Below are 12064 nucleotides of genomic sequence, written 5' to 3' on the forward strand. Positions count from 1 at the left end.
AAAGCCATTAACCAACTTGCATGTATCAGCTGCCTTCACACACACTGGCACAGCAGTCTTCTTCCATCACAGGAGAACTTTGAGAATGCAACCATTCTTTTTACAATCAGTTATGGGGAGGGGGGCGTCAATGGGGCTCCAGCGACAATTTTCTGCCCAAGGGGCCCTCCAGGAGGTTAGGAGGGAGGAGATATTCAGATCCTCCACTTGAGTTAAAGAAGCAATGGTAGCGTTAAAAACGTCTGTAAGTAAAAGTAGTAAAAAGTAGCAGTCCGTTTGCAGAACAAGGGCCACTGTGAGTATTGTCCCACCATATCTTACGCTACTGGATTATTATTACTGACGCATTCATGTATACATAGCAGCATGCTGTTGCAGCTGGTTCAGGTGCAGCTCATTCTAACCGTTTTATGCTGTATAATGTTGTGTAGTTTAATCTTTGACACTGCATCATATTTTGCAAAAGTAGCCTGTTTCTCTACTGATCCTAAATGAAAATAAAAGCATATAAAGATTTAGTTTTGTGTCAGTACTCGCATTAGAAAAAATGTTAACCAGCTTGGGAGTGAAGGCAGGTTCTTGTGTTTTCATTTTTGCGGTGAGACTGCCTTTGTTTACGTCTGGATCCCAGAATGGAAAACACAACTCACTGTATGGATAAGATGCCCACGCCTCATACACTCTCCCCGAGAGATGAAAAAGGCGGAAATAAGGCCCCTGATGTCATCAAAATGTTACACGTTCATACACAGTAGAATGGGAGGAACGTTGTGAGTCCCTACTGGCTTCATCTACCTTTTTTCTTTTTTTTATAATTAGGTCTGACCCAGATAATGCATACAATCTGATGAAAATTGCCCTGAGCGCCGTCAGTTTAACCTTGCACATCTGTCACGTATCAGTCTCTGTGGAGCTGCTACAGTCTTGCCGACACTGTACCCTCAAGATGACGCCGATTGTTCATGAGGCTGATGTTCTGAAATGATATGCTGAACAGATTGTCCCCCTTCGCATATGAACTGGACCAAAATATCATGGGAAAGAAATCCTTGCATGGTGGGTTTTCCAGCAAAAAGGGTATCCATTTTAATGTTTCAATGAATATTTAATTGAATCTCACATGAATATCTTAGCTTTAAGGCATTAGCTGATTAGTACTATGTATTCATTTGACAAACACATCCAGTACACACAGAGGCAGTGACCACATAACTGTTGCATGAGCAAATCAAATATTGTTTTATTCAGATTTTTTTTTTTTCATCCATACAGCAAGAGTCAATTATGGCAACAATAAAATGTGCATAAACAAATCTGAAGACAGAATAGTACATTATTGTGTGGCAACTGTTAGCAAATATGTAACTGATGGTTGCACTTACAAGTAAAAAGCAGTCAAAGCGTACATGTGCCCCCAGCAGGGAAGAGAAACCTTGGTTCCAGCCAAGAGGCGGAACATCTGATTTGGAGAAAATGGTGCTTTGGTTCTGTAGCGCCTACACACTAGACGCAAGTCAGATGGCGACTATTACATTCATTTGAAAGACTAATTTTGCCAAATATGCATTTGGTGTGGTGAGCCTTCACCTGCTGAGTGCACAGATATGATAGCAGGAACAACTTTCCGTGAGTCAGTGTCGCCTGTAATTATGTGGCTATGAGAAAGTATCTGGGGTGGATGAGTGCTAATATTTTATCATTCTTTAAATAAAATGTTTACTTGGAAAAATATTTTTATCACACAAGAGTAAGATGACTTGTTTGTGAAGCATTATTTCCCCCCACTGTGGATGTTATCTACTGTATGTATAATTTGAAAAAAAACATATTACTGTGTATTCTGTAGTCTGAATGTGTTATCTTTCCTTACATACTGTAACTACGCAGTTTCTTTTGTTTACATGTTTGTACTTTTACATGCAGTCAAATCAAACTATAGTAGAATACAAATTTTTGATAGTTTTATGTGTCAACTGTACCATGGGAGCAGCAATACTGCATGACCAAGTCCAACAAGTGATATATGGACATCATTGGATATGTCATCCTACAAGAGGGCTGGAGTTAGCATGACATGGGGATATCTACTCCCCTACAACATTCCCTGGCATTACTAGCCATTGATAAAATAAGACAAAAAGCGCATAGCTTTCTCTGAATGCATTGGCCAAGAAACTAGTGCCCTTCTTTGCAAGCAATTTTTTTTTAGCTGGTCTTCTAATTTAAGAATTTAAATTAATCTAACAAAATTCCTTATAATTATAGATATTTTTTTTTTTATTCAAAATAATATCTCAATATGATACACATTTTTTTCTCTGTTCATTTGACTATATACAGAAGTGCAAAAAGTCAACCTTCGTCCCTTAGGTTAGAACTCATCGTCTGCAGCATTTTGGACTTCTCCAGTCTGGAAAAGTCTTTGCTTTCTCACTCCTAATCTCACTATCGACCAAACATCCAAACACCCGTCAACCTCACTGCTCGTTTTGGCCTGACATTCAGGGCAAACTTAAGAAATATTCAAACAAAAGTACATATCTTTTTGAAATGGATACAGTAGAAAATAATTTTTACTCTAAAACATGGACAATCTATATCTCAATACAATATATTTTCAAACATGATCTTGACATGTTACAAGGAAAATTTAAGTTGGATAAAACATTAGTTTTTTTGTTTTTTGTTTTTTTTTATGTCTACTCAGAGATGCTGCAGTGGCAGCAAATTAATTGATCTCATTCCTTGTATCAAAAAAGTCTTTCATCAACAAAATTAAGTGATAATGTAACATCAACTGAAAAAGACATCCAGCTACATGAATGAAGTGAATATTTAAAACTGACTCAACACATTATCATTTATATGGTTTGAAAAAGTTATGAATGTCATACTACCTCAAAATCTACAACGGCTATATCAATGTTGTCAAGTAATATATAGTAAGGCAAAAAAAGAAAAATCTACAACTACATACCTCAAATAGATTCAAATCCTTAAGTAGTACATAACACATAAGTTCAATGAAATTTAAGAGAGTAATTGTTACTTTTACATAGAGAGAATGAACAAAAAAAATATCATAAGCGGCATGTGAGAGACCTATAAAACATCATTGGTGTTTTTAACCTGCATGGTGATTGAAAGTACATTTGATTGGGATGGGACCCATTAATTGTAATCTAAGGCTTTGTTAGGTACATTACAATCGGTAAAGACACACTACACACCTCTGTGAAAACAGAAAAGGAAGTGATCATAAAACTGACAGATGAATGACAGCTGATAGACATCTTTCCTTAATTGTTTAAGCCTCTTTTGAGATGCTTTTATAACCCTTTGTGAATATGGTTGAGAGAAAAAACTGTGCTTTGGTTTCCATAGTCAGATCTACAAGTGAATGAGAACCTTCATGTTTTGCTGGAAATACAAGTCAAAGTCATATAATGTGTTGTATTTCCTCAAAAAAGAAGGTTCGCCCAAGATGGGATGTGAAATCAAAACAGGGTGATCAGACAAACAATCATTCAAGTGCACATGTGGTTTAAATGACCTAATAGACCTTTGGGTCTGTTTTTTTAAATTCCCATCAACACATGGCTCAACAGTGCTTCTTGGAGACACAGTTTTAGAGAGGCCCCCCCTTTAAAAGAGGGGGGAACAAGGTAACACAATGTCAATTGAAGCTACACCCTCTACTTCACCAGGCTTTAGAGTCAATGGACTTCAGCAACAACTTAATCCCAATAAACAAAAACAACACTAGTCTATGAAAAGAGGTATGATAAACTTTAGAAAAACCCTCCGTTTTTGATTTTAAAAGAATTTCTTTTTTAAAAAGGCGGAAACCCCACTTCTAAAACTGAATTATTAGATTAAAATTTAAAAAAAAACAAACAAAAAAAAAAACACTCACAATGGAGATTCTGAAAACGAAACAATACAAAAAGAGCCATACAAAACTTTTACCTTCGGTAAACAAATAACACTGCTGAGATAACACTCTGGTTTTAGCTGTATGGCCTTGATGGCACATGACAAGGTGAGAAAAGCTAGCCTGGCTGTGCTTTCAAGGTACACAGGTATGTTGGTTTACCCAGAACATTCATATGTCCAAGACCCTCATTTCAACATCTAGTTTCACTAGTAGCCATAAAAACACAATACTGTACATGCCTAATTCTTTTGGCGAAAAAATTCCTGTTAAAATCATTGTGCCTTTCAGATTTCAATTCAAATTCAAGGTGCATGTTTGCATTTCTCTTGTAAACTATGAAATATGGCTATCAATTAAACAAAGTAAAGCAGAGCAAATAAAAAAGGAAAGAAAAATCTTGGTCTTCTAACGTACCAGCACTGGATGTTGCCTCATGCAACTACGCTCTTGACCTTCTGTGCGTGCAGTAATGATAATAATTAGAACAAATTGAGTGCTATGATTCAGTCGGACACAGGGGTGTAATGTGAACGTCTCCCACTGAGGGGAGACACACTGACCCCGCCACAAAGATATCCTCTTCTCTCGGCTGGACGTTGAAATTGACAAGAAATTCTTCTTGACATTGATATGTGGGAAGATGGCACAGATCATGTGTTGCACCGTTGATGTTTACATGTGTGATGAGACCCTCGTCGTGGACCGGCTAAGAGATGGCAGACCTTCCTCGTCCCATTGCTTGACATTCTGAAGGTTATGTACATAAAGGCTGAACTCTTTTGGCGTGGACGGTGCCAGCACACATTCATTTGATCTGTAAGACATAATGGATTTTCACTTGAAAAAAATAAACCCTAATGTTTCTGCATTAAAAGTCTGTAAACTTTGCTACTGAGGGAGACAGGAAAAAAATGTACAAGTTGTTCTCTACGTGCACACAAAGTTAAGTCTTAAACCAGAGCTAAAACGATTCACACGTCATAAACAAACTTTGAAATAAATGAGAAAGAAAATGTGAGGATTGAAATAGGAACTCACTGTTCTTGAGAGGAACTACATTTGAGTCAAGTACTTGTGACTACTCAGATGATCTGCAGATATTATTGGAATCTGGGGGTAGAAAACAGACAAGGATCAAATGAAGCACCGAAAAATGCTCAAAGTGGACGTTGGCCGGCAAAATAAACACAGGTCAATACATTTTTAACCACATCCTCTCGCATTAAGATGAGTTCATTGCTGAAAAAGGATGAAGATGGCACGATAGAACAAGCAATTTGGCTACAGTTTGGCACAATTCATTCAGATGTGACATGTCAATAAGAATCAACAGACACTTCTGGACAGCAGGGAGGGGAAGATGAGGATTGAAGGGAAGGGAAGGATGAGGTGGGCAGAGGGAAACTGTCAGTGAGGTGGCTCCCCCATGCAAATCTAAGTGCTCCATGTTGTTGACCTGCACACCTCAATAAAATGCAGAAAACTGGTTCTGGATCAGGAATAACACGAAGATGCATCCAAAACTTGCATAAATCCTTTCACCAGTATGATGAAACTGTGCAATGTAGCTAACTGCTTACAAAATCCCTTCAGCAGAACTGAAATCAAAGTTTCACAAATCTTCTGACAGACTGATTTTAGAACTTTTCTGACTTTAATAATGAGTATGTCCAGCTTTTAAACACAAGGAACATGGTAAAGCTTTGCTTTACGTGCTGGAAGCAGCAGCAGAAAAAGGAAAAAAAAAAAAAAAAAAGCCAAGCACCAAAGGGCACAGATAGCGACTGTTGCACAAGCTGTGCGAATGGCTCAAAAAAATGTGAAAAAAAACTACCTCATACATACCAATTGCATGTATTCGTTGGTAGTCAACTTTGATAAGGAAGAGTCCTCAAAATGGGAAAGGACAAAAATCGAGGTTACAATGAGGACACACATTAAATGCAATACAGCATAATTCTCCAGAAAGACAGTTAATCTAAGAAATGTATAAAACTAAATTACGGTGATTATAGTTAAAATGGATACAAAATGTTTTAAAACTTGTTACAGTGTGATATTATGATATGTGTACACATGTTGGACTCTGGTGTAGGCCAACAAGAGGGAGTACCGCCTTCTACCCAACCCACCCCTCGCTGTAAGACACAAGCATCCCCAGATCGCCCATGTGCATTGAAATACAGAGATGAGGGAGAGAGAGAGAGAGAGAGAGAGAGAGAGAGAGAGAGAGAGAGACTGAGATGGTAGAGGTGCAAACCTGATTGGTGGAGGCAGTTGCGAAGGGAACGCTTGTGGCAGATGTGGTGGCTGCAGACACAGTGGCTGGAGTACCACCGTGCATCATGGGAACTTTTTTGGAGGGAAAATCATGTAAGCAAAAATACACAGAGGAGCGGTGTAGCCACATACACACCAGGCAAATGAGGGAAGGAGAGCAAAAGGGAGGGAGTCAAGGAGGGATTCGATTTAACTGGTTCCCTTTCTCCCCTCTGCTGACGCTGATAAGAGGTCTTGTGATCTGCCAACTTGATGTGACACAGTGTAGCTGTTGCAGCAGCATCTTACTTCCACATTTGTCTGTATTTTGAGAACTTCAACAACCAAAACTGCACTTTCTTGGTTGATACCAGATGAGAGCTAACTTTAAAGACTTCTACAAAAAATAGCATATACATAAAAGTGCCGTCACATGAGTCTTACGAATAGAGTCTTTATGGCAGAGGAGGTAAGGGGGAAGGTTATAATTGAACTCCCTCAGTTTTTTAATGTTTTTTAAAAGGGGTTTCAATAAGTGTCAGGCTTCACCAGCCAAAAGCAAAGTTTAGAACAGCAATTCAAGCAATATACAGTAGGGGTCCACAGAGAAATGACTAAAGTAAAGGTCAGTTCAACTGATAGGAGGAACAGCTGTCACAGAGGTAATATACCACATTTGAATTGCACAAAATTTGTCTTTCCTTATGTGGACTCTTGCATAAGCTTCACATCACACAAAGTGTCCCCACGCAACCGAAACAGGGACACTCAGGTCACTAAAATCTTCTCTAAAAATCACAAAGAAGCTATGAATACAATACAGTAAATTTCACGGGATGGTAAAATTTAATGATGCGTGAGTCACAGACATGAGGTTACAGATAACTGAAGAAGGAAAGCTGGAACCTACCAACGCTGGCTGCAGGTGTCATGCACAAAATTGAGCCTGCCCATCATGCAGTGCAACAGGAAGTGGATTGGATACGGAAGAGAAATCAAAACAGCCCATCACAAGGTTCGTTAGAGTGAGGGGAGAGATAAGGTGGGAAAAAAGGTTAATATCTCTTGGACACAGTCATCAGTGATTGGAAAAGGCGAAGTGCTGAACTCATCATGAGGAAATCTGTTAATCAAATGAGAGTCTGATTCTAAACTTTTGTCTGAAGTGTAATGTATATGAATGTGTAATACACAGAGTGACAGTGCGCTTGTGATTGTAACTATCAAGTATTAAACACTATATACACACTCTAGACAGAAGGGAGAGCAACAGCAGATGTGTACAGAAGCCAGACTGCAGCCTGCTGTTTATTGCCTAATCGAGTTGTAATATACCATTCATCGATCCATCCAGCCCCATTCATCCCAGCCCAAGCCAAAGTCCCAGCCATGGTATCTCATCCAAACGTGAGTGATCACACCGTGGACACTTTAATCTAACAAAGTAGTAAAAAAGTCCTATCCTTTTCTCTTACAAACGTCCATGCCTTCCTCAATGTACTAGAAAGAGCAGGTAGCTATGTGGAGTTATATTAAAGCAATTAGTAGGAAGAAAGACATTCTAATCTGTTCTCAACACCTAGTGGCCATGCAATGCCATAGAAAGCATAATGCACAAATTTGTTAACGCATTTTTAGCTTTTAAACTGCACTGAGATATTCACGTTCAACCCTCACTGGTCAAAAATAAAATCTAGAGGTTTTATGTTTGACTATCTTTGTACTTTTCCTCTATCTGAGGAAAACAAAGTTCAAAAATAGTCCACAACTGAACTGTGCTGTACTGCAGTCTACCACTTTGCCCATCCCCAGCCAAGCAGGAGCCAGATTAGATTTATCCAGGCCTCCTCTGGGTGGTCAGAGCACTAGCGGTGGTTGCTTTTGGAGCCATACCTGATGGGAGGAAAGCAGCCTGTTGCTGAAACTGCATGTTGGCCAGGGCCTGTTGGTACTGGAGCATGCCGGTGTTAAATATGGCAGAGGCCCCGTTGGCCTTCTCCAGGGCCGCCCGCTTTGGCAGGGGAGCCATGACACTAGGGGCGATGCCCTGCCCGGCCAGACGGAGGAAGGTCAGTGAGAAACAAAATAAAACACAGAGATAGAAAGAGAGAGAGGTGCGTGGAAAAGACAGAGAGAGGGTGTGTCGGAGAGAGGCAAAAAAGAAAACAAAAAAGGTACATACGTTAGGGGACATCGTAGGAACAGTATCACAACATCCTTGTGTGTACAACAACAACAATATCATCATATCATCAGTAGCAAGCAAGCAGCAGTCTGACACAAGTACTACACAAGCAGGAGCATGGTGCCTACTGGAGCTACTGGCTAACAAGCATTCATGTATTCATTATTTTATCAGGAAGCGTAACTTGGATTTATTAACTTTGTACTCCTAAGGCTGACTAAATGCAACATAAGCAAGCATTAACTATTAAAACAATAAGGCTGCTAACAAGAGGTGGAACAGGTAGGAAGCACAGAGAAAGGGAGGCTGCACTGCTTGCTCCATGATAAACTGTGTAAGCCATGTTTAAGTGATGGTTCACTCTCAGACAAATGTCAAAAAATGGTCTCAGGCCAAGGGACATGAGTCAGATGTTGAAAAATATATTTTTCCGGTGTCAATATTTACAACACAAAATGCTCAGCATGTGGATTTTATCTTGGCATGAGGCCATTCTTGAGGTCTGAATATCCGTGACAAGATTTGATGATGGAGTGAACTATCATTTGAACTGCAATCATCTGTTATGGTGGGATCACTCTTGAATGGTTTTAAAGACTGTTCCTCTTAGCCCCACCCTTATCCATCTGACATGCACTAGCAACACAGACACGCACACATTTGATTGAGCTGCTCCACAACACTGACCACTGACTTGGACGTAAGACTGAAGCCATGCCACCGTTATAGAAGCGCTCTACTTTCCTGGCTCTCACTGACTTTTGTTAATAAGCAACAGGTGATAAATTGATTGTGGCTCCTCATCACAAATTCTACTTGTGAATTCGTGTTTGAGGTGATTTCTATGTGAAGAAAGTTGTTTGGTGTTGGATGAGATCTAAGCCCCTGAAAGCCACAATCATTTTATCACAGGCAATAATGACAGATCAACAGGAGGAAAAAACAGACATTGCACTGAGACAACGACAACAAAAATAGCTAGGTATCTTTGGTTAAAACACTGCTCTACAACAAAGCCACATGCCAAGCTAAAAGGTGAAAGGTCATAGTACCAGGTCAAAGGCTGCGTCGAGGGGTCGCTTCAGTGATTTGACAGCCGACTGAGTCTTAATTAGCAGGCAGCGAGCACATGATGGCAATGGGCCAATGGGGTTCAAGCGCATTAACATAAACCAGCAAGCAGAGGTGCATCATGGGGGCAGCAGTGCAGTTTGGGTATAGGTGAGAAAAAACAAAAACAAATAAAAAAACAAATCATTGGAATGCAATATACAAGGGGATAACAGGACTAAGGCATGCACAGTGTGGACACTAGCTCTACTGCTCAACAGTTAAATGATCATCAATAATCAACGATAACTACTAATCTACATTAGTTATTGTCACACAAAGATGGATGAATATCGCAATGACAAAATGATTCAATCATTACTTTAAGTGGGTCTGAGTATTGGACAGAAAATATGGGAGCACAAATGATGAGTTTCTGTTTCACTGTGCACATCATAGTCAGTGTCACATTACAGTGATTCACCCCGAGCTCTCTGCCTCGCTACGTCAATAACAGCATGAAGAGAACACTGTGATCAAGTGTGGCTGTACTATTATTCACAGGTGCTGTTACTGTGAGACAGGACTGACAGCACAATGAATCCTTTTTATTAATGTCAAGAGGAAGAGAAGTAATAGATAGGAAGCACAGAAACAATGGAGTCACAAATAAGACCAGGGCACCAGAGAGAGAAAGAGAGAGGAACTGACTCTCTGCTTGTGGTCTGGGATGAGATGAACAAGGAACGAGACAATCGCTTTGTTACACAAGGAAGATTACTGACGGCAATAATGATGGTTACAACATAGGTACAATTGTCCGATCCTTCTTCATATCATCCAGTTCTGAGGAAACTTTACCCAAACCCAACATGCAGACCTTTAAAACTTGACCTGGCAAAAGCAGAACTAAAAAGCTACATAATGCCAACCAGGACGATGAGAACGTTCAAACAAGACTTTGAATATAAGCCACAAAACATATTCCGTACTGGGTGATTTAGTTTAGTCAAAACTTTCTCAGTATTGCTCCTTAGCCCGTCATGTACGTGTGAATGAGTGTGACCGTGCTTGTACAGACTGCTCACCATGGCCGCGGCGGCTGTGGCCTGGTTCACCTGGTGCTGAGCAGCCTTAATTTTGGCCTGCAGATGGGCCGGCGGGTGGAAGTACTTGCACTTTTCCCGGGAGCAGCGACCCTTGATGTAGTCCATGCACACGGTGACGGTGTTGTCGTTTGTGTCGATCATGGTACTGTCTGCGGGGTGGGCGAAGCGACAGTCGTTCTCCCCCCGGGAGCAGTTGCCCCTCTGATACTCCCGACACACCTGGAGAGAAGGTGAGAGGAGAGAAATAATGAAAAGGTTTTAACCCACAAATTCAACACAGTATTTGGATACAGCTCAAGAATAGTTCAATATAAAGCATTTCCCAGCTTTGCGTAGTTGTTTCTTTATGCAGAATATATCAAGTATGACTCATCAAGCTTTCATTTTGTCATTACAGAGGGAGTATATTTACCAAAATGCATAAAACTTAAAAATGCATGAGACCTGCAGTCCAATAAATAGATCAAAATGCTTTACAAGATCACATTCTTCTTGCTGTGTGAAAGCAAATGCTAAGCGTTCCTCTACGCAATATCCTGTCACACCAAGCACAAGATCTATACAGATATACAGTATACAGTGTACTTACTGTTGACCAAGAACTGTTAAGTGTATAGTTTCTGTTTGGTCGTGGATGGATATTACACTGAGGAAGGTAACAGCGATGATAAAACTTCTGTGCTTTAACAAAATAAACACATAATCTCATGATAAAGTTTCTTCTATGTGAAGAACTGATACGTGTTTGTTGGAGTGTGAGGCTAAGACACTTTTATAAGTCTGTATGTGAGACACCAGAGGGCAGCACCTTCATCATGAACGCATGGGCATTACATAGCTGCTATTTCGCCGTGCTTCTCTGCTCTGAGTGTGTCAGCAGTGTTCGGTTGAACTTGGACAATAAAGTTGCATTTATATTTCACTTTTCGCTTCTCCTGATGGGATTTAAAAGAGGAAATCCACACATAATAAAGATGCTCAAAACTGCGTCATAATGTTGTACCTTGCATTTGTGGGTTCATCTTGTTGTTTTGTGACATATATATATTTTTAAACATAAAAGATACTATGAGGCAAAATAATACTGAGATATTTTCCACATTACCACTGCAGAAATGACCAAGTTTAATTTTGATGGAGGTATTTCAGAATCAGAGAGCAAAGGCTTGTAACTGTAAATGCCATGCTAGATGAGGAAGACCAAGTTATTTCTCTGCTGACAGGAGCCACGACGGACCAGGATGCAAGGCTGCTGCCACAAATGCTATGGTTTGAGCAGGGGTTACGGTTCTGAGTTTGTCTTGACTAGAAAGAACGTGTTCCTTTGCTGTTGCTATTTTATTATTTGTGCTTTGGAAATCATTCCCACAGTCTCCAGTCAAATAAATATTCAACAAGTCCAGGCTCATCGCTGGTGCTTGTCAGATGGCCTTTTGTGAAATGCACTGTGTGAAAGCACAAACTGTACTGGAGCTAGATGAGGTAAATTAAGTGAAAGTAGGTTTGTCAAAAAAGCAAACATCT

At 40.0% G+C, this 12064-nt stretch overlaps 1 protein-coding gene across 34 annotated transcripts in view; it reads right to left on the bottom strand.

The window, feature by feature from the left end:
- Window positions 1-1149: 1149 nt before the first annotated feature.
- Window positions 1150-12064, bottom strand: part of LOC120799399 (muscleblind-like protein 1) — a 49979-nt gene continuing 39064 nt past the window's right edge. For 11 of the 34 annotated variants that reach the window (XM_040144533.1, XM_040144534.1, XM_040144538.1 and 8 more), the window contains 8 exons: window positions 10520-10759; window positions 9434-9487; window positions 8090-8243; window positions 7107-7142; window positions 6198-6289; window positions 5783-5827; window positions 4976-5047; window positions 1151-4751 (listed from right to left, as the gene is read on the bottom strand). In XM_040144533.1, coding sequence (XP_040000467.1) covers window positions 4991-5047; window positions 5783-5827; window positions 6198-6289; window positions 7107-7142; window positions 8090-8243; window positions 9434-9487; window positions 10520-10759 — 678 coding nt within the window. In that variant the 3' untranslated portion in view covers window positions 1151-4751; window positions 4976-4990. Of the gene's footprint in view, window positions 4752-4975; window positions 5048-5782; window positions 5828-6197; window positions 6290-7106; window positions 7143-8089; window positions 8244-9433; window positions 9488-10519; window positions 10760-12064 lie in introns of all 34 variants that reach the window. The other 23 variants (XM_040144547.1, XM_040144553.1, XM_040144554.1 and 20 more) reach the window with 21 other exon arrangements.

This window comes from Xiphias gladius, chromosome 14, assembly GCF_016859285.1.
Source record: "Xiphias gladius isolate SHS-SW01 ecotype Sanya breed wild chromosome 14, ASM1685928v1, whole genome shotgun sequence".
Classification (NCBI taxonomy): domain Eukaryota; kingdom Metazoa; phylum Chordata; class Actinopteri; order Istiophoriformes; family Xiphiidae; genus Xiphias; species Xiphias gladius.